This window comes from Ursus arctos, unplaced genomic scaffold (genome assembly GCF_023065955.2).
Source record: "Ursus arctos isolate Adak ecotype North America unplaced genomic scaffold, UrsArc2.0 scaffold_14, whole genome shotgun sequence".
NCBI lineage: Eukaryota > Metazoa > Chordata > Mammalia > Carnivora > Ursidae > Ursus > Ursus arctos.
In genome coordinates this window covers 54,315,233-54,338,901 of record NW_026622808.1, presented here as the reverse complement: position 1 = coordinate 54,338,901, position 23,669 = coordinate 54,315,233, and the positions used below count along the sequence as shown (strand labels likewise).

At 38.1% G+C, this 23,669-nt stretch overlaps 1 protein-coding gene across 1 annotated transcript in view; it reads left to right on the top strand.

Moving 5' to 3' along the window:
* The window catches only part of CNTN3 (contactin 3), a 244,839-nt gene that overhangs the window by 147,876 nt on the left and 73,294 nt on the right, over positions 1 to 23,669 (top strand). The window contains exons 6-10 of the mRNA XM_026501250.4: positions 153 to 255; positions 719 to 903; positions 4,487 to 4,623; positions 5,555 to 5,684; positions 8,601 to 8,751. Of these exons, the coding sequence (XP_026357035.3) occupies positions 153 to 255; positions 719 to 903; positions 4,487 to 4,623; positions 5,555 to 5,684; positions 8,601 to 8,751 (706 nt within the window). The remainder of the gene's footprint in view (positions 1 to 152; positions 256 to 718; positions 904 to 4,486; positions 4,624 to 5,554; positions 5,685 to 8,600; positions 8,752 to 23,669) is intronic.

Below are 23,669 nucleotides of genomic sequence, written 5' to 3'. Positions count from 1 at the left end.
GCTTTGAAAAGTACCTAATGGATGGCCTAGTGAATAATTTAAATCATTAGAGAAACTAGTTCAAATGGAGCAAAAGAAAGTTTTATTTAAGAAAAATGGGACAATTCCAAAGGAAATGTTGAAACTAGTAACCTTGTATTGTGGATTTACAGGTGTGATGGGTGAATATGAACCAAAAATAGAAGTGCAGTTTCCAGAAACTCTTCCAGCAGCTAAAGGGGCAACTGTGAAATTGGAATGTTTTGCTCTTGGAAAGTAAGTTTTATAACATTTATTCCAATATGCTGAAATATTAGTTTGCTGTAAAAGATCAAGATAGTTTTTGACAGACTCTTCTTTATTTTCTAAAATTTTCTTTCATTTAGAAACAAAGGGAAAATAAAATATAAGGCAGTTTGCAGAAAATGATGGTACCTGCCTAATTTCATGAACTAGATTGGTGTTATTTTTCTTTTGCTTGTTTGTTTGTTGTATTATAATACAATAGATATGTGTTCAACTTTTTTCTCTAAATCATGAATTAACTCAAGAAAATGTACAACTTATTAAAATATCAACTTAGTAAATCATTGTATCAGTTTTATGTAATTGACAACTGGAAATGTCTGCATTTGAAACCTGGGACCTTTTTGCTCTATCCTAACAAAAGGTTTGTCAAGCCTAAAATGCATCCAGGCATCTGTTTAAAATAACAATAACCTGACAATTTTCTTCTTAGTCCTGTACCTCAGATTAATTGGAGGAGAAGTGATGGACTGCCCTTTTCCAATAAAATTAAACTGAGGAAGTTCAACGGTGTGCTTGAAATCCCCGACTTCCAACAGGAAGATACGGGTTCTTATGAATGCATTGCTGAGAATTCACGAGGAAGAAATGTTGCCAGAGGGCGTCTCACTTACTATGGTGAGCATCTACTTTGGGCAAATTGGATTTTTAGCTTTTGCTCTCTCAATAAAATGTTGTTGGGCGGTGGGAAATTATGGCAGAATGCCAATGTGCAGCTTGTTCTGTTCTGCATTTTGTTAAATGAGGATGAATATTTAGGAGGAATTAAAAAGCAGTAACATTTTGCAGTGAAGTCGGAGGTATGACATATTCTATTTGCATTTTAAAATGATTCATATAAAAATGAATATTTCACTTTTTTTCTACAAGTAATGTTTTATACACTTGATCATATCAAGGAGCCGTCTCCTTTGTGTCTGTCCTCTTCCCTAGAAAATGTGACTTTGTATCTTTCTTTATGATCTTTACTAAGCAGAAAGAAACTGTTGACGGAGAGAACTTGTAATTACTGCATTAGACAAACCATATCAACTTAGGCTCTTGAGTTCTTCAGTGTTAATTTTCTCCCTTCCAATAATGTAACGCTGCTGTGTTTCCTTCCTTTAATTTATAATCACATTTATTTGATGTACTGTTCAGTTCGGGTAAGGAAAGGATAATAATGCTACCTTTATTTGTAGTCTATTGATATGGGAAAATTAATTATCTTTTTTTTCAAAATTTGTTTTCAAGTCACCTCTATTTAAAAAATGAGGGTTTTTTGAGGAAAGCATGATTTAGAAAGTATAAATACATGATTTTACAAAATGTACTGTAATATAGATAAAGATACATGCTCAATGAATATATACTTGCAGTTGAATCATTAGAAACATTGTAAAACTAGTGGGAATTGACCACTTTCGTGAAAGGCAAATTGCATTGCATTCTATTTATCTTAGAAAGTGGAAATGGAAACAGTTTGCATACATACATGTTTCAGGGAGGAAAACATTTGCAAAGGCAAATATTAAAATTATAGGGCTTTTTATGACCTCCCCCCAAAATTTGCATTAATTACAATTAAATTGACACCTGTTCAACTACTGTAAGATTTTAGGATCTGTCAGGAGCAAAATGGAGGCCTGGTTTAATATCATGAGTCATTCTGTGTTTTTAAGTCTCGTTACATGATTGCATTAGAATACAGAGCACCAAGGTGAGGTTACCCAGGTGTCAAGGTCTACATGCTGGTGGGATAATAAAGAGGTGGGTTGGGGGGGCACTTAAGCCATGTGACTGTTTAGTCCTAAAAACACCCAAAGCAAGTGCCTTTTTCACATAGGAGAAAGCTCTGAAGGAACCTTTCTGAGAAACCATTACTTGACCCAGGGTAAGACGTGACCATTATAAGAAAAAAAATATTCCAACTGTCTGAATGTTTCAGCAGGAATGTTTTAGCTCTGTGGAACAGCAGCCCTGCCTAAATAATAAACAATTGTATGCCTCATAGGACGAGAAATTCAAAGCTAAGTTGGTATTCACGTATCTTATAATCAAGCCCCCCTGCTCATTTTCCCTGTGATTTTGGCTCTGCCCTTATCTGTCTTTTCCCTTTCTCTGCACGATAGTCTCTGGTGGAGTCACAAAGTGGCTGCCCACAGTGACCAGGGCATCACTCCTTGTTCGATCTTCCTGTCTCCAAAACATCTTGTAATCTCCTTCTCCAGTCTCATTGCCTGCAGGTTTATTCCTAAACCAGTCACTAGCAAGGAGAGCTGGCTTAAACAACTTAAGAGCCTCTGTTTGGAACAAGGAATATCGTCCGGTTTTCCTAAATTTTATGGATGGTGTGAGGTGGTGGAAGGAAGGATAGTTCAACGAGAAATGGGAGTTGTTTTACAAATAAAGAGAGGAGGAAATGGATGTACAATAGACAGCCAACATCATCCACTGTACTGACTAAAGAAAGTAGACTAATGCTTTATTCCATTCAGTAGGTAATATAATATATACCCAAGAAATAAATCAGAAATTAATGAGATAGGGTGTTTCATGAAAGTTACTCTACATTTCTGACTTAAGACTAGTATATTCTATCAGTGCCATGCTGTTCTCTGGTTATCCATTCTAATATTTCCTATAAGAAATGGTCTGATAGAGTAGTCGGATCTCATATGATAGAATAAGAGGGGAAATCACAGTTAACATGGAGGTTGTAATCTCAGGATTGGCTTCAGTCCAGCAAATTATCCTCCCATTTGGAGAAGAACAGTAGTATTAAGAAGTCAGTGGAATTTTTTGCTAGAAACTTGAGTCTTCGTCAAGGACTCATGTGTGAGTCTCTTTACAGTAGTAATCCATGAAGGCTGATATTTCCTGAAACAAGAAAATGTGCTTTAATATAAGTAGAGTGAAGTGATTTTGGACTGAACTACACTTCAGACCGGGCACATCATTTATGTAAAAAATAATACTAATAATAAGGTAAAATTTAGACCAGTATATTTTCTCTAAAAGCTAAATAGCTATATTTTCATTTCAATTTCCTTTATTAAAAAAAAAAACAATTTTATGAGATAGAATGGGAAGACAAATCTTCCCATGGTTGCAATTAAATAGAAATAAACTGTTTCTCCATATGGGTGATGCAAATGTGAATCCCACAGTAGACATCACATGCATAATGCAATGGGAAACCAGTAAGACATCTCACCTCCCAGTTTTGGATCTAAAATGCAAGCTGAGACTTGGCTGAATATACTGTGTATATTGAGTGGCTTTAGTTGTAAGTGGTATGTTGCTTTCATCTGTAAAAAGAATTTTCCAAATATCTTCTAAAATGTAAGAGAAAGTGATAAATCCACTTGATGCCACTGATTTGCATACATAATTTAAGGTTGCATGAGCTGCTTCTTTTTCATAAAAACTCATATGATTCAAATTGAACCAATTTATCCATCTTTCTCTGCCTTCATTTTAATTCACACAGAGGTTCATAAGATGCTCATTGGCTTGTATTTAATTAAAAGTTATTTCTAACTTGAGGGAAATGTTTTTTTCCTCAGCTATAGAAGTTTCCCTTCTACGGATGTTAATTTTTAGTGCATAATTAAGACTAGTATCTGCTGTCATTCATGTATTAAGTTGTCATCAATTGTGACCTTATGATTCAGAAATGCACTTGGAAAGGAGCCTATTTTGTGTACCTGCATTACCAGCTACTAATACACATCTAAATTATATAATACGGTGCGGGGGTGCCTGGGTGTCTCCGTTGGTTAAGCCTGTGATTCTTGATTTCGGCTCAGGTCACGATCTCAGGGTCATGAGATCAAGCCCAGCACTGGGCTCCATGCTGGGAATGAAGCCTGATTAAGATTCTCAGATTCAGTCTCTCTCCGTCTCCCTCCGTTCCTCCCACCCCCGATTGCTCCCTCTTTAAAAAAAAAAGAAGAAAGAAAGAAAGAACATAATACAGTGCCCAGAATTTTGAAAACAGAGAAGGCATAATGAGTTTGGCTTAGGAAGTGACAGATTGCAACATCCGTCCTCAAATCTAGAAACGTTTCCCATATCCACTTAGTAAATAGGGTATTAAATATAATTTTAGCTGCTATGCTCATATTAATCCATTGCTCACAGTGTTTATATCCATTTGTATAACGTATTTATTTTTTATTTGCTGGGTGGTTTGATTTTTTTTTTCTTTTGCTTGCAGCAAAGCCTCATTGGGTTCAGCTCATAAAAGATGTAGAAATAGCAGTGGAGGACAATCTTTTTTGGGAATGCCGGGCAAGTGGTAAGCCCAAACCCTCCTACCGATGGTTGAAAAATGGAGAAGCCCTTGTGCTCGAGGTAAGGTAATGAGTCTGGTTATCCTTCCTCCCTTCATTTTGTGTTGAATAAATGCCCTCCTCATACCTACTGCCAAAGTAAACTCTTGAGTTTGCATACATTCATTTGCATCTAAAAAGTGGTGAAGGGGGGAAAAATATAAAATCAAGTACCCAGTATGCCAAGAAGGAAATATTTTCAACAAATGAGTTTCACTGGGAAAAGATGATTTTGTGAATTTAGTCTAAAACTGATATACTATTTTTTGTTTTGCTTTTGAAATTAGAGAAGACCTGACACTAATCAAATGTGGAATATAATTTCTTTTTCCCTGTTTGGCAACTTGGTATGGCCTCTGGAGACTAAATGCATTGTTACGTGGTTACCTTCTTACATGAGTACTTATTTTCTCAATCACTTTCTTTCTTAAGCCATGTAATTTTTGCTCTTTTAAAAAATTACGTGCTAAGTCAATTAGATTCCTTCACATTTCTATGTATAACCTGTCATACTACCTAAAAACCTTAATAAATGTATTTTCCAGAACCTTTTCTAATGCACAGAATTTATAATGTCTTTAATTTGCATGATTACAAAAATGGTGAAAACCTTTCCAGTTGACGGGATGGAAACATGATACATTTTTAAAAGTCTGCGACTTTAACCATAGGGAAAAATGAAATGCCTACAGTATTTTACCTCGTGTTTCGTTATTTATTTTACCGATAGACATTTGGACTGAAGGGTGTTTATTAGTATTTCTAATGTGTGGCTGTTATGTTAAATCTGCCTCAGATTTTCAAATAAGGAAATGTTACTATTTCAGGTCAGATTGCCTAATACTCTGAAGAAAATGAAGGAGGTTTGTGTATGATTAAAATAATAGTGGTTTTCATTTTTCTTTTAAAATGATATCTACATTTATATGCAAGAGATTTTTGTTATCACCTAGGAGAGAATACAGATAGAGAATGGTGCCCTTACAATATCGAACCTAAACGTGACTGATTCTGGCATGTTCCAGTGCATCGCAGAAAACAAACACGGTCTCGTCTATTCCAGTGCTGAACTTAAGGTTGTAGGTAAGACTAAGCTTCTCCTGTCCTATTTTTTCCCTGAAATCCTCCATTTTTGCTAGAACCAAAAGTATTTACTTCTCCTATTATATTCCTATATTATCTACAGTGTTGTAATCATATTGTTCAGGGTTTTTAATCAGGGGATATTTTTTAATGATTTCTAAGGAAAAGCAGCAATCGTGGCTGGAATAAGCCTCAAAGTTTAAGGTAGAGAAACAGTGATAAAACGGTATTGACCTAAAACATCCTTATCCAGCTCTGCTATTACAAACTAAGCAATGTCTTTTAAGAGAGGAAGTGAATTTGGTGTTTTCTGTTGCTGGGCCAGAAAAGTAAACAGAATTCAAAACAATACTTGATTGATCCACAAGGAGCTGCTTTAGTTTTTAGCGACCCTGCTTGAAGCATCCAACATTGGGCATACTGAAGTTTTAATTAACAAGGCTCAACCATTTGAAGTTCTGAATTATTTTCTTCTTCTTGCACTTTAAGTATATAAGAAGATAGAAAATGTCATCTTGTGTTTAGGGCAATTATCCAGAAAAACACTTCCTAAGTGGCAAATGCCTGAAAATCAACCAAAATTGTCAGAGCATAGCATAGTATGACATACACAAGAGAGAAAAAAGAAATGAAATTTATTGCTCCATGTAATTAAAGTACAGATTTGGGGGGTGCCTGGGTGGCTCAGTCGTTGAGTATCTGCCTTTGGCTCAGGGCGTGATCCCGGAGTTCTGGGATTGAGCCCCACGTCAGGCTCCTCTGCTGGGAGCCTGCTTCTTCCTCTCCCACTCCCCCTGCTTGTGTTTCCTCTCTCGCTGGCTGTCTCTATCTCTGTCGAATAAATAAATAAATAAAATCTTTAAAAAAAAAATAAAGTACAGATTTGGATCTGAGCAGAACATGATCCAGGGCTCAAGCGTCATCACCATCATCAGGACCTACATGGTGTTCCCCAGCACATTCAGTTTCCATGACCATGGTCAATCTAATGGAAGAAGCACGGCTTTCTGAATTGCCCTGAGAGAAATCACAGTCCAGCATGTCATTGCCCAGTAGAGCTGATGTGGGTCACATACCCATGGGTGGCCCAATCCATATGGCCCAAAGGTTGGAAGGCCCAATGGATCTAACGCGTTGGTCCTCAATCAGGGATGATTTTGCTCTCAGGAAATATTTGGAAATGTTGGGAGACATTTTGGTTGTCACAGTGTTGGAGACAGATAGGAGAAGAAGGGAGCCAGTGTGTGTTACTGGCATCTTGTGGGTAGAGGTCAAAAAGGCTACCCACAAATAATCCTACTATGTAAATATCCTACAGTGCACAAGACAGCCTCTCACAACAAATAATTATTCAGCCCCAAACGTCAGGTGCCACACCGAGAAACCCCGGTTTAATGGGAAGCAGGTTTCTCATCCCTGGTGCTTGGAGGTTAGAAAAACATCATCTGCACTAGGAGGCCAAAAGTCTGGGAAGGGCAGGTTATCAACTGAAAATCTGGCTACTCTAATCCATGACAGAGAAGTGGGGTATTACCACAAAAAGAGAGTGGAATTTGTACATAGTCTTAAGTTGAAGCATGGCTATACTCTTGTATTAAATTAGCCTTATGAGTGACAGTTCATTCATGGTAAAGTAGATGATTTCCTACCCAACATGCTGTATGAGGCTTTTGTATGGGAAAAAAAATGTTAAAAATCTATACTGTTCACGGGTGTCTGCTTGGCTCAGTTGGTTATACATCGGCCTTTGGCTCAGGTCATGATCCCAAGGTCCTGGGATCGAGCCCTGCATTGGGCTCCCTGCTCAGTGGGGAGCCTGCTTCTCCCTCTGCTGCTCCCCCTGCTTGCGCTCTCTCTCTCTCTCTCTCTCAAGTAAATGAATAAAATCTTAAAAACAGACTTTAAAAAATTATAGTTCATTCAAATATAAAGTTTTGTGGTTTTTTTTTTTTCATCAAAGGTATTCTTTTAAGATCTTAAGTTTTAAGGCCAACAGCCTTTGGGTAAACATATCTTCTTTATCCACAATCTTATATATAACCACAGAATATAATTCTGTATATGATCTCCACTTCCAAAAAAATAAATAAATTTTATTCACTGGGATTTTCCATAAAACAGAGAATTAGACATTAGGAGAAATGCACTGTGTTTGGTTAACTTTTCCCACATTTGCAATAAAAGTAAGAGTGATTTTTTCTGATTAAAGAACCATTTCATTCAAATGATACATTATTATGTATCTTGAATGTTCAGGTGTTGTTTCAGGGTCAGCATTGTATGCATTATGAGCAGATAGAATGTTCTCTACATATTATCATGTTTAATGTGATAACTCATATTATATATTTCTCCAACTAAGAAGTTAAACCTAACCATATGAAAATTTTATAATAGATCTTGATAATTTTTATGCAAGAGAATAATAATTCAGTATTCAGCCTTCATTCTAAAAACATTTACTGAGGCCTACTGAGTGCCAGACACTGTGCCATGTGCTGAGTCTCAGAGATCGCAAGAGAGACTGACTCTATTGTTGTCTGCATGGAACTAACTTCCAAGAACATTCTATGATAAATATTTTTCATTTTAATAAGCTCACGATTGAGCTGTTTTAAAACTTCACAGCAAACTTCAAAAATTCCTATATAAAATAATCGCCCCAAGATTTAGAACTTTCTAGAAAACACAATAGTAGGAATTACTTTTTGAGCACTGAAATCCTGTGAGTGGTACCCAGTCAATTAAGTAAATCAAGTACTGATATCTGTGTGCTGGGAAACTTTAAAAGGGGTTATAAAGTCAACCTTTGAACCTACAGGAATTTTTAAATACTAAATTCTAATTTATTTCATAAATAATTATTTATTTAATTAAATAATACATTCTTGTTCTCTCTTCTTTCTTTCCTTTCAGCTTCTGCTCCAGATTTTTCGAAGACTCCAATGAAAAAGTTGATTCAGGTGCAGGTGGGCAGCATGGTCAGCTTGGATTGTAAACCTAGAGCCTCCCCCAAACCACTCTGTTCCTGGAAGAGAGGAGACGTGATCGTGCAGGAGAATGAAAGGTATTTTGTTGTCCAAAATAATGGTGATTTGCTTTCTTCTTACTTTCCATGGTGATGTCAAAGTAGGTTTTCAGTATGAAATGAGTAGAATATGAGGTGTTGAAAAATGAAGACAGTAATATTTTTTAACTTCTTCCCATACAGAATACCTTATTTTAGCAAGGATTTTCCTCCCCAGTCATCTGGTAAGACTCAAAGTAGAATGATAAAGAAATAGTCCTGGACCTAGGTGAGCCCATATCCTAGAACAAAGAAGAGATGAGAGCATATGCCACATAAATACCAATATTGCTGTGGTCTTATATTGAAATAATTTGGCATTCCTGGTGTTAGTTTAAGCAAAGGCTTTCTTGGTTTCCCCATTGTTATAATAACATTTAAAATGAAGAGGAAGAATGAGGCATAAAGGTACCACTTGTAGAGCCAGACTACCTGGGTTCAATTCATTCTGCCTTTTACTTGCTCAATGAAAAGCTTTATTTCTTTGACTCATTTTCTTATTGAAAAAAATTATTTATTTATTCTAGAGAGAGTGAGCCCAAGTGGGGGGAGGGGCCGCCGGAGAGGGGGAGAGAGAATCCTCAAGCAAACTCCTGCTGAGCGTGGGGCCCAACAGGGGGATCCATCCCAGGACCCTGAGATCACCGCCTGCGTGGAAATCAGGAGCTGGCCACTTAACCAACTGAGCCACCCATTTTCTCGTAATTAACGTGGATGATGATATTTGTATGTTACGGGGGTTGTTAGCTAGATGAAATACATAAATATCTATACAGCACTTAGGTCACTAGCTGGCAGTGAGTAAACATAAGTATTAGCTATTATTATTTATTGAGCACTTAACTACATGCCAGGTGTTATGCTCAAAGCTTGTGATAGAGTATTGACCCCAAAGACGTCCATGTCCTTATCCTAGAAACCTATGATTATGTTAGATATATGACAAAAAAAGTAATTAAAGTTGAAGATGGAATAAAATTACTAAGCAGATGACTTCAAAATAGGGAGATTATCCTGGATTATGTGGGTAGGTTCACAGTTATCACCTGAATACTTATAAGAGGATGTGGAAGGCAGAAGCGTTGATCAGAGATGTATGATAATTAAGGATGAGGCAGGAGAGATTTCAGACTTCAGACGGACTTCATTTAGTATTTCTGGCTTTGAAGATGGTGGAAGGAAGCCATGAGCAAAGGATTTTGGATGACTCCCTAAGATGTGAATAGCCCTCAGTTGACAGCCAATAAGGGAAGAGGGACCTTAGTCCCATAGCCACAATGAACTGAATTCTATCAACAACCTGAAGGAGAATTTAATAATTCTGAACCCTCCCAAGGAACATAGCTCAGACAATACCTTGATTTTGGTCCAGTGATCCCTGTGCTGGACTTCTGACTTCCAGAACTATATAATAATAAATTTGTGTTATTATAGGCCAAATTACTAAACGTATAGTAAGTTATTATAGAAGCAAGAGGAAACTGATACAGAACTCTACACTCATTATCTCTTTTAAACTTCTCTGGAACTCTATGATGTGTTATAGATCATATTATCATCTCCATTTTACTAATGAGAAAAACAAAACTTAAATTATATAATTTGCCTAAAGTCACATAGCCAGGATTTTAATCCCTGTCTGTTTGACTCTAGACATAACCACTAAGTATTTTAAATGCCACATGTTGTATAGGGAGCCCAGAATTGTAGAGGTGGTCTTAGCTTTTGCAGTCATAGAGTCCAAATTACTCTTTTTGGAGATGAGGGAAAACAGCCAATAAAACCATAGGCCAAGAAATGTGGATTTACTTTTTCAAAATTACAAAGTCTTATTGCAGACAACCGAGTTGAACTGCTTTTATATTACCGAGGCACCAAGTATTTCCATGAGTTGGTATGACAACACAAATTGCAATTCCTCCAGTATTTAATGGGAGACACTGCCCTTAAAAGGCAGCCACAGCAGGATGACAAGGCAAAGTTGTGAGCTGAGTGGTTAAACACAATCCGGCTAAATGCTGGGCCTCACAGAGTAGATTTCTGGAACAGGAAGTTAATTAATGATTTGGAGTTTAATTTTGTAAACCAGTTGAAACAAGTGTAGGCTTGTGGCACAAATTAGTTAATTTTGGCTATATTGGAAGTTAAGTCTTCTTGTATAACTGCTGACTTTTTGTGTTCGGAAAAGTTTTAAATAGTTTTAACTGTGTACATAAATTAAATAGTGGCTAAATCCCAACGACTTCAGTACTTTACACAATAATAAACCCACTTGTCCTCACAGTAGTGCCTACAGGAGGCAGAGGTTTTTAATCTTAATTTCAAGAGTAGATAAGAAGATTAAGAGTTTTAGCTACAGGCACACAAGGAGGGATTTACTCCCACGTTATAGAGTAATGGGGTAATGCAAGAAAAAGGAGTATAAATTCCGGAACCTGATCTGGGGTTTCTGACTTGGCCACTTACTACTTTGGTGCCATTAGGTCCATTATGTAACACTTTCGAATCTTACTTTCCTCACTCATAAAAGAGATCATAATTCCTACCATACATAGTTGCTATATAGTGAGCATTTAGCATAATGTCTGATATTTGCAGATATACTGATGAGTGAGAATAAAGATATATTACAAATAAAATGTTATAAGTAACACTGACTGAGAAAGATAGAAGCTTTTTGCTTTTTGGTTGGGTGGCTCATTAGCTGATTGAAGTCTCTAAAGGTAGGCAGTTAGGACTACCTGGAATCCACAATTATCAGGGACACAGACCCCTTTTCTCTTGCTGTTCCACTATTTTCATAATCCTGAGTCAAGATGGCTCCCAGGGCTTCAGCTTCTCAGTGTCATCTCCCGGTAACAGGATGGAGGAAGACCAGAAATCAGAGTATACCTCTTCCCCTTTTTAGGAACTTTCCAGAAGTTCCATACAGTAATTTGTTTTATGCCTTACCGGGCAGAATTTAGTTCCCAAGCCAAACTTAAATGCAAGGGAGGCTGAGGAATATGGGGGTGTTTTTGTTTTTGTTTTTGTTTTGGTGGGCATGTATGTATCCAGTGAGAAATTAGGATTATTTTTTTAATTAAGATTATGTTACTGTTTTTTTTTAAAGATTTTTTATTTATGTATTTATTTATTTGACGGAGAGAGAGAGAGACAGCCAGTGAGAGAGGGAACACAAGCAGGGGGAGGGGGAGAGGAAGAAGCAGGCTCCCTAGCGGAGCAGGGAGCCCGATGCAGGGCTCGATCCCAGGACCCTGGGATCACGCCCTGAGCCGAAGGCAGACGCTTAACAACTGGGCCACCCAGGCGCCCCAGGATTATGTTTTAAGTAGAAAGAGGAAGATGATTTACTCTAGCAATGTATCATATTCATAAATGTTACTTCTGTCCATTTGAGGACTACTGACCTCCATTTAGAGTTAAATATTTCCAACATCTCTTCTATGAATAAGGAAAATTTTAGGAATAAAAACAGGGTTAAAAAGGGGAAACATATTTAAGAAGAAGTCTCTCCCAAGTATCTTAGTCTGAGCTTTTATAGCACAGTACCATAAACCAGATGGTTTAAACAACAGAAATTTTTTTCCCATAGTTCTGGGCATGGTAGTCTGAGATCAGGGTGCCAGCCTGGTCAAGTCCTGATAACGGGCGTCTTCTGGGTTTCAGATGGCAATCTTCTTATGTCTTCACATGGCAGACAGAGAGCAAGAGAGCTCTCAGGGATCTCATAAAGGCACTAATCCCATTCATGAGCTCCCCCCCCAACCCCCCGCTCATGACTCAATCACCTCCCAAAGGCCCTACCTCCTAATACCATCACACTGGGGATTAGGGGTTAACATGAATTTTGGGGCGACTCAAGCATTCAGTACATAGCACCAAGTCTGGTGGTTTGGATTTCACTTTTATCTCTTTGGACAGTGAAAGCACTGATGAGCCAGAGCCTTGATGCTTAGGGAAAATGCTGCTAGAAGCAATTATTGACCAAGTTGTACTTTTGAGTCTTCTCCAAGTTCATGTGAAATCAGAGTGGGCCTCAGCCATCACTTGGCAGGGAAAGGCCCATGTCTGTCCCTCTTGACTTGGTCTGCAGTCTTAAGCCAAATTGGGGAAGCACTTTAAATGATAGATTTATTGTGCATATTCAATCATTGGCTGTTCCAACTTAAAACATGCAGATTCAAATCTCATTTGGGGGGACAAATGAATTTATTGACACATTAGAAAATATAGGAGAAGACAAAATTTTGAAAGGGTATTTATGGCGAGATTTTTAAATACATTAGCTTTTTAGGTTTGTTTTTGGTTTTGTTTTTAATATGAACTTGGGTTTGTCAGTGAATGAGAAACTTGTAAGTAGGAAAGCTTTCTCCAGCCTAGTGTAGGGAATGTTGGTGGCAAATAAACTTGATTAAGCCAATACATACATATACTTTATTATGTAGAGCCTAGGTCATGAAAAAAAAAGAAAGTCAAATTAGGGGAAAAAAAATTTAAGGATTAAAGATGTCCTAAAAATTGTATAAACTAATAAATATGTCTACTATGTATATCACACAATGCATTTGAACAATTATACTCAACGTGGTTTGTAAGTTTTTATATCAGCACAGTAACAGCTTTGTAATTAATGCGTCAGCAGTAGTAATGGGGGTCTAAGTCAGTGAGACACCTTAATTACAGAATCATTTTGAAGAAATCAGTGTTATTGCTTTGAGGTCGAGAGAGCATTTCAAACTAAGGTAATAAAGGTATTACTTCCCAGCAGAGGTGTTAGAAAAGCTGCTCTGAATAGATTATAAGAGCTTATAATGCTGGTAGTGATTCCTGAGGTCTCAAAATCAAGTGCTCATTCATTCATTGGAAAATATTTTGAGTACCTACTCTGTGCTAGGCACCAGATATTTAATTTTTATCAGACAAGTCCATCCTCTTGTTTGTACTTTTCAGGGTATACAGACAGGCAACACTCAGCAGTTACAATAAAACTCAACTGGGACACTACAGTATGTTCAGTGATTATCAGAGAAGGCCCCATCTATAAATTAGAGATCTGAGCAGGCTTTCTGGAGAATGTAATATGTACAGCAAGACTTGAAAGATGACTGGAGTTTACCAAAGAAGAATATTTCAGGCAGAGGAAGAGCATATATAAAGGCACAGGGCAAAGAGTGGCTTAGGAACTTATGTAGCTTCAGTTTACTTCAAGTGTAAAGTGCCTCGTGAGGGCAGATGCAGACAGAGTGGGGCTGTAGAGGTGAGCAGGGATCTTACTCGGAATGACATGTAAGCCAAATCAAGAAGCTTGGGCTTTATTCCACAGGTGCTGAGAAGCAACAGAGTAAAATCAAAGTAGCAGAATTAGAAGACCAAATTTAATTTTGATTATGTTCTTTTAAAAAAAATCACAATGGTGGCAACAGCAAATATGACTTGGAATGGCAGAAAGACTTGAGGCCAGAATCTCAATTAGTAAAAATTCACCAATCTGAACAAGAGAGTATTATAACCTGACCTAAACAGATGGCAATGAGAAGGGAGAGAAGTGTTAAGGAGTTAGACAAAGGGGTTAAGACCACAGGACCTAGGTGTTAATTAGATTAATGATTTGAGGAAAAGGTAAGAGTCAAGGATGAATCCTAAATTTCCAGCTTAGACATCAGGGAGCATGGTGGACCTATTCAGTGAGACAGGCAACATTACAGAAAGAACAGGAGTAAGCACAAATGTGAGTGCTGTTTGGGATTGTTGGTGTTTGAAGTGCTTGTTGAAGACCCAACTGGATATATGAGCATACAGATGTTGACTAAATGGATCTGGAACTCAAGAGACAGGCTTGAGCAACAGATAGACTTTTAGGTGTTCTGAGCATGACATGGTAGCTGAAACCATGGCACTGAATAAAATTGTCTTGGAAGGTACGTAACATTAAATCATAGAGGGTCAATACCTTATCTCTGACGCTGATGGAAACTTAAGTTATAGGGTAGAGGAAACCTGTTTTCATAGACTTAGATAAATGGCTTACAGTCATCATTTAAAAGTAATCGATTTACTAAGTAAAGGTCAATGATAAGTCCCCTGGTATGCAAATATTCTAATCTTTGAAATTGCTAGCATCAATACTGAGCAAAGTTGTTGTTGTTGTTTACTTTTTGTCTTGTTTTGTTTTGTATTTGTATCATCCACTACTGAGAAAAGTTATTGTGCTTTTTTCCCGCTTGTACGAAGCAGGTTGTCTGAATAAACAGAAATGCCCTGCCCCTTTGAGTTTTCAGTGGTAGTACGCCAGCTGTCAGTGTTTTAGTGTTCTTGTACTCATTCATTCATTCGCTTATAATCCACATATTTTCAAAAAAGACAAATTGAAATAGGATGTTTTTTCTCCTTTAAGCAAAGTAAAATTGGAAAAGACTCTAGAGAATGCAAGCAGGCATGTTATTCAAGAAGAAATAGCCAGTTGGCATATTTTAAAGAATGTTTAGCTTTTCTCTATCACTTAGTGGTACTTACAATGCATTAGCCAATTATTTTTAAAAATGGGGCTTTCAGTTGAATGCTATTACTTATAATAGTAAATATTTTATTGCAATAGCCTTAATTCGAAAGAGAGTCAAAGAATGGCCCATTACTTCTAATTAAACACATTAAAATTGTTTCAAATGTTCTAGGCAGCATTTAATATTATAGAAATTTAAATGCTTTTTAAAGAAAGAAATAGTAAAGATTTTTTTCCCAAATATTAATAGCCATAATCCACATAATGCTTTTAAAATGTATTAACCAATTCTTAACATGCTTTTTACATATAGTTAGAAACTGGCTTTAAAAATGCAGTGAGAATTATTTTCTGTATAAGTCCATTTATATGACTGCTGAAAAAGGCACAGCCTTCAGGACAGAAAACAATGGTCACGGTTGCCAGAGTGGGTGGAGGGGTTGACTATTTAAGGACATGGGGAAACTTTTAGGAGTGAGGGAGTTGTTCTAGTTCTTGACCGTAGCGGTGGCTACATGACCACACTGATTATAAAAACTCACAGAACTACATACCAAAAGGGGTGAATTACACTATGTATAAATTATACTTTAATTTTTTAAGCAAAAATTTAACGCAATCTTACATTAACCTCATCCTGAATTCATGAGTAGCTTTGTAGAGAAATTGAAAGGCTCAAGAAATGCTCCCAACAGGTCACTTTTGCCTTCTGTGAAACATGAAGCAATTCCATGACAGCACTGAGAAGCAGAAGCAAAACTTTTGCCAGTAACCAGAATAATTCTGTCAGAGCAAGAACCACTTGGCATTTCTACCACTGCTACTACCAGTCACCACAGTCTTGCTCTGTAAAGATGTGTCTAGGAGCTCTGTTACTACCAGCAGATCTGGTAGGTGGCACTTCCTCTTGTTTCAAGCTCTTAGATGAAGAACAAGGATTCCTTTGCCAAAGTTTCTGTCTCCATCCCTTCCCCATTCCCCCACATTTCTTGGCTCCTCTCTCTCTCTCGTCACAGTAGACTCTAGTTTTTTTGTGTCGTACTGTTCAAAATGCTGCTCCCTTCTCTGTCTGCCTTCTGTTGCCCCTTTTACCTGAAGAGCTGGATTCTGTTATCTTCCTTTTCATCCTCAGTCTGCCCGTCTAAACAGCTGTTACCTCACAACTACCTGATAGGTATGGAAGCTCAGTGCATTTCAGTTAATCTACCCTTGGGCAAACAGCCAAGATCTCGGGTAATTCTTTGCCCCTGTACCTTTAGCTCCAAATTAATCTTGAACTGGAGAACTTAGAAGATCAAAGGAGAATTTTATGTAATATGTGTGTTGTTGCCACTTTCAGGACTTGGATATTAGCTGAATAGAGATTGACATCCCTGTTCCATAGCTATAGGGAAGGTACACATGTTGTCCCCTAATCTGTCTTTAATCAGCAGTGGGGGCTTTCCCAGCACTGGGAATGCACAGATGAATACGAAATAGCAAGAGCACTTAAAGAGCCCACTCATAGTCTCTTCAGAGTTTGGAAAAGTTAACCACCAGTTACACTATATGATCAAGGTGACCATGTAATTCATTCTATACACTGACACATTTTAAAAGAGAAAGGGGGCACTGCTAGCAATTACCTTCAAGACAATACGTATAAACTGTACTGGCCTGAGGAAACTGGACACTGCCACCTTGTCTATAATGGAGGTGTATGGAAGCAAGGAAGAAGCACAGAGAAAAGAGATGCTGTCTCAGCCTTGGGAACTGGAAAATCAGCTCCACAGAAGGAGAGGCATCTCAGAGGAGGCAACCCTGGAGCTATGTTTTGAAGGATCTATAAAATCTAACAGAGCAAAAGAGAAGGGAAAACACCATCTGAACAAAATGGTGGATGGCATAGACAGAGGTGGAACTGGGTATTTATTCCAGTTGTGTCTGGGCTAAAGTGCGTATATGATCAGGAAAATAAGAAGGCCTGACCTGAGTTCTTCCCCAGATAGAGAACCATCTCTCTCCTTCAAAGGAGGTGAACATTGGATGATCATTTTTATGAAAGGGGAGATTGAGATACCTAAGTAAGTATACAACAGTCTCAGAGAGGAGAGAGCAGCCCCCTTCCCTGTCTGGGTTCCATTACCCACACCTCCATTTCTCTCATGCTTCCAGCTGTAAAGAAAAGAGGAAAGGGTATATTTGCCCCTTACATCCCATATCCTATGAGAAGATTAAGCTAATATTTAACAGTGAAGATAATCAAGAGAAGAATCAATACAATCCAGACCTTTGGGTTGGGTAGGGCTCTTGGGAAGCCATCCCAATCACTTCCTCTCTGCCGTCCCCCACTCTTCAACCACCAGAACATGCCTACAGAGCTTCTTCCATTAACCACAGACACTTAAGTTTCTGCGTATGTATTTGTATCATTATTTACATGAATCATTTATGCCTGATGGGCATGCAGCATACTAAGTAACATTATTCACTGTGTCAGATGTAGCAAATGTAGGTTTGATTTCCTTCTTGACTTAATTTTAGCGGGTGTAAAGAGCAAAACGTCAGAATCGGGAAGGTGTGGGTTAAATCTTGGCTCTTTCACTTACCACGTAGGTGGAGCTAAGCACGTTATTTAACCTCTGAGTCTTTTGTTCCTTATTTGTGAAATGGGGCCTTATTGCAAAGTTAGCCAGTCTGTTAGGTTGTATTTGCTTGGCACATACTCCTCCCAACGATCGGACAAAAATACTGACCTTCCCTGACGAGCAAAGAAAGGACGAAGTTTCCTTTGGAAAAATCATGTCCAACTCTGTTGCTCCATTTCACTCATGTTTCTTTATCTCAGGGGACTCAGGTTGCAAAGATAAAAATAAATAGTGTGTGTGTGAAGCACCTCCTATAGCAGCTTCTAGATATAGTCTCAGGAAAAGGTACCATACCGTTGCCGTTCATGTTGCTTTTAATATTAACTGTTTCCATCATGTTGCTCAAATACTTTAGGAGTATTTTAGGAGGAGTACTTTAGGAGGAGACTGGGTCAAAAAGAAATGTGAGTAAAAACTTTTGTCTTTTATAACTCTCAGTTGAGTTTTCCATTATTTAAACCTTCTTAAATAAATAAATTTTACCTAAATGTTGTTAAATAAATTGCTTTCTTTTTTTAAAGATTTTATTTATTTGAGAGAGAGAGAGAGAGAAAAACACAAGTGGGGAGAGGGGCAGAGCAAGGAAAGGGACAAGCAGACTCCCTGCTGAGCACGGAGCCCAATGCAGCCAATCCCAGGATCCTGAGATCATGACGTGAGCTGAAGTCAGATGCTTAACCCACTGAACCACCCAGGCACTCCAGGAAATTGCTGCTTGCTTGCTTGCTTTTTTCTTTCTTTCTTTCTTTCTTTCTTTTTTTTTTTAAGATTTTACTTATTTATTTGTCAGAGAGAGAGTGAGAGGGAGCTCAAGCAGGGGGAGCAGCAGGCTCTCCGCTGAGCAAGGAGCCAGCTGTGGGACTGGATCCCAACTGACTGAGCCACCTAGGCGTCCTGGAATTGCTGTTTTCAAAAATCATATCGGGTAAATTTTGCAGATGACCGTGTGGTTCTTAAATCCGTATTTCAAATTATATTTTCATGAATCATTAAAGTTAAGGCCACTTTAAAAAATATTTTATCAGTGTCATGATTTTGGTAGGGGAAAGCCGGTTAATGAATTTGAATATGCTAGACATTGGAATCTGTTTGAAGCCAGTTCCTTGTTAGAACCGCATAATTAATTCATACCCATACTCAGGGTAAATGTTTTACTTACTGGGTGTATCCCGCCATACCGCATCTGTTTGGTCATAGAACATTTCTCACTCAAGCCCCCAAATCCCACACACACTTGCCTATAGCCCAGTCAATGTTCTGTATCCTTGTTCTCACTGAAAATTGAAAGAAAAAATATATTAATGCTATTGTAGAAACTTGTACTATCATCATATAACACCTTTGCTTTTTTTCCCTGATAATGCATTTAAGATAGGAAAAATCAGATGCTTTCGTTCAGAGTAAGAATATTGACTCTTTCAACACTACCAAGTTACAGGACAGGGGTGCATACCATTGCCTTTTGAATAAATTTTTTTAAAAAGGAGAAAGGGACAGAATTCTCATTTCATCCTGCATTTTTTTGCTCTTGTAATTTCCTCTGGCTGGTTTCTTTATCCCATTGTATCATCTAACACAGTGTATTAGAACTGTTTGTGCAGAAGGCCATCTGACCTGGGTTCTCAGAGAGCCTTTTGCTTATCTATCCTTGTACCCTCAGACTCTGTTCCATACATATTTGTTCATTTCAACATTCATTTATTCCTCAAATATTTATTTAACATCTACAGTTCCCATTAACTATTGCTGCATAACAAATCACCCTGAGAGCCTATGGTGTAAAAGATAGTCACTTTGTTCGATTTCACTGTTTCGTGGGTCAGAAATTGGGAAAAGGCTCGGCCAAGCTTGACTAGGTATTAGCTTAGCTTGTCTTCCATGACTGTGGTCTGGTAGTGGCTAGAGCCAGAACAGCTGGGAGCTGGCTATGCCCTGCGTTCTCTTTGGCAGTCACAAGGTCTTTCCGTGTGGTTTCTCCACGTGGGCTAGTTTGCGCTTCCTCACAGCATGGTGGCTCTAGGGAGCTGAAATGCTTACAAGGCAGCTAATGAGTTCATGAGTGAATATTCAGGGTAGCAAGATGGAAGGTGAGTCCCTGAGGCTCAGAAGACACAACACCCCACTTTTCTAGCATTACACTAGTTATTAAGGAATCACCAAGCTAACCAGATTCAGAGGGAGGGCAATTAGACTCTACCTCTTGATGAGACAATAGCAAGATTCTAGGGGAGCAGGTGGGATGGGAAATCTAACTGTGGCTACCTTTGGGAAGTGCAATCTGGCACACCTCCCACGTGCCATGCATTGCCTAGGCTCTGAGGAAACCACATGAACAAGGCAGCCACGGTCCCTTCCTCATGGGACTTGCAGAAGGGAAATACAGAATGCAGATAAGTTGAAAAGACCTCATAGAAATTGCAAAAGGGAGAGGCAGAGTACATATAAATTAAAAAGATAATTTATTTAGCCATAAAGAAAAATATATATAGAATTACAGAGTTTTTTTTTTTTTTTAAGATTTTATTAATTTATTTGACAGAGAGAGACAGCCAGCGAGAGAGGGAACACAGGCAGGGGGAGTGGGAGAGGAAGAAGCAGGCTCATAGTGGAGAAGCCTGATGTGGGGCTCAATCCCAGAATGCTGGGATCACGCCCTGAGCCGAAGGCAGATGCTTAACGACTGCACCACCCAGGCGCCCCCTACACAGAGTTTTATTAAAAAAAAAAAAAAAAAAGGATTCATTAAGGAAGTAACTCTGGGGCAGAAAACTAAATGGTGAGAAGCAATGGATCATGCCAAGAATTGAAAGAAGTGCCTTCCAGGAAGACACCCCAACAAGAACCAAGGCCCAGAGCTGGGATTGAGGTTGACTGATTTGAGAATCAGGAGGAAACCAGTGTCACAGAGGTGTCATGTATGGATCAGGAGAGGAACAAAATATAAAGCCTCAGGAAAAAAAATAACAAACAAACAAATAAAATATGAAGTCTCGGAGATGGGATCCTTAAAGACCATGGTAAAAATGTTGGATTTTATTTTAAATAGAATAAGAATCATCAGAGGTCTTAATGCAGAGAAGTGACATGACCTAGTTCAAAGAGAACTCTGGCTAAAGTATGGAGAGTGGGTTGAAGAGAGAAAGGGAGGGAGCGCAGATCTGGTTAGGAAGTGGTTTGTAGTTGGCAGGACCATATTGACTGGAGGCTTGACTTAGGGTAACAGTGGGTGACATGGAGAAAAAAGATACTACGTATCTTGAAGGTAGAGTTGGATAAATTTGTACCTTAGGTATAAAAAATTTCCTACCAAATGATTACATTTTATGGTTAATTGTGCATGAACTATAGGTATGCCCCTGAGCCATTAGATTTCAAGTCTTCAAAGGGTAGGGGATAATTCTACTCTTATTTTCCAAAACTCTTGGTGCAATTTAAGTCCTCAAAAAATACTTGTTGAAGTGAATTTAATTCTCTTTTGAGCAGTTTCCATTTCTTAAATATATCTATAATTTGCTTTTCTTTTTTTTTTTTTAAAGTAGGCTCTATGCCCAGCTTGGAGTCCAAAGCAGGGCTTGAACTCACAGCCCTGAGATTAAGACCTGAACTGAGATCAAGAGTCAGCTGCTTAACTGACCAAGCCTCCCAGGCACCCCTATAATTTTCTTATTTAATTCACCACAACAGTTTCTTAAAAATATACAAAAATTTGCTTTTTAAATAAATTTCTACTTGAGGCTTCCTTTTGAAAATAAATAATTTCCTTATTCTAATTCTTCACCCCCCCCCTGAAACTTTAACAGAAATGGGGGTGGATAGATGGGTGGACGGATGGATGGTTGAATGGATGATTAGGTGAGGTGCCGTTGCACTTCCATAAAAAAGAAATAAACATGTGTTTCAGTAGTGATGGTTGCTGCCTCCCGCATTCTGATGCTGGAAGGTGTTATTCATAATTTATGATCTGTTATATAAGTTCTAATGAGTTGGTGCACTGAGTTAAATTTCTTACTGCTTAACAAACTTAAAAACAATTGATTTTGTACTTTGACCTGTTTTCCACTTCCTGATTTTATTTGTGATATTTTAAAATTCTATCTTAATGAAGATTTTATTCCTAGAGCATTTTCTGTAAGATGAGAGTGTTTGACCCTTTGTGAGTATGAAGTCCTGAAAAAAAATCTATAATTGAGGTTGAATAGATAAAAATCTATCTTGTTTGGGAAAAAATTATTGCCTGACCTTTTACATTCAAATACTAAAGAAAGAGGCATGTTTAACTTTACTTTTAAGATTTTATTAGGCACTTTATGGGGCGCCTGGGTGGCGTAGTCATTAAGCGTCTGCCTTCGGCTCAGGGTGTGATCCCGGCGTTCTGGGATCGAGCCCCTCATCAGGCTCCTCCGCTAGGAGCCTGCTTCTTCCTCTCCCACTCCCCCTGCTTGTGTTCCCTCTCTTGCTGGCTGTCTCTTCTCTCAAATAAATAAATAAAATCTTTAAAAAAAAAGATTTTATTAGGCACTTTATTTCCAGTATTTATTAAGTTACTTAATTTACTTGAAAAAATGGTAGTATTTTAAAACCTGATACAAATTATATGTTTTTCTAGGTACTTAAAATACTGATACCTCGCTATTTTTATTATTTATTATTTCTTTATTACTTTAGCCTCATTTTAATAACTTGATGTCTCCTAGTTTATTTCATTTACTTATATCATGTCTCATTCCTCAAAGAACTTGAGACAGTTTATCAAAGTACACACTGAGGAGGAAAAAAATGTGGAGAAAAAAAGATGCCAGCATTCCACTTGTGTAGAATGTAAGTTATATTAATTAGGACAGCCTAAATTCTTACTAGGGTGTCCTTACTGCCTCTTATAGAGCACGATCCATAGTACGTGTTCAGTAAATCCTTGTTGGATGAGTATCTGAGGGAAGTTTACAAAACATGAGCCAGTGGATCCATTCATGTATTTGAGATGCACAATTTTGGCTCAGAGCTTTCTGCTAAAAATAAGCAGACAAAAATACTGCCAATTACAGAATCCTTGATGTCCATAAGGTGAAATGAGACCATTTGATAAGGAGATATGCAGCTCTTCCTAGGCATAAAAATGTAAATGTATATCCAAATCCAATGGGTTGTCATGAAGGGACCATTGAGTCATATAGTACTCACAGTGCACATTCATAAAATACAATGACTTCTTGGGGCACTTGGGTGGCTCAGTCAGTTAAGCATCTGCCTTTGGCTCAGGTCATGATCCCAGGGTCCTGGGATCGAGCCCCGGGTTGGGCACCCTGTTCAGTGGAGAGTCTGCTTCTCCCCCTCCCTGTGACCCGGCCCCCTGCTCATGCTTTCTCTCTCTCTCTCTCTCAAATGATTAAATTTTAAAAATCTTTTTAAAAATACAATGACTTCTCAATGAATGTTAAAGGGTTTTTTTTTTCTTATTCTTTGCAATCCAAGTGTTAAGACTTAAGGCTCTTGAGAAAGAAGTAGACTACATTCTTCTAGCTAATTTTCCATGCATATTATCTCTCACATGTATGTTTTTAGTGAGCTTGAGATGGAAATTGTTTCAAGGTTACGTTTGGTGTCAAGAATGTAGGGTACACAGGAGGGGCTGCTGTGAAGACGGAGAGTCAGTGCTTACAAAGAGTCATTTGAACTAATAGTAAAGTTTATATCATCTGATTAAAGGTGTGGTGGCTCACCAGAACCTGTGTGAATAGACAATGATCATATGTCTGCATGGAGGAAGGACGAGAAAGTGCAGATTGTTAGGA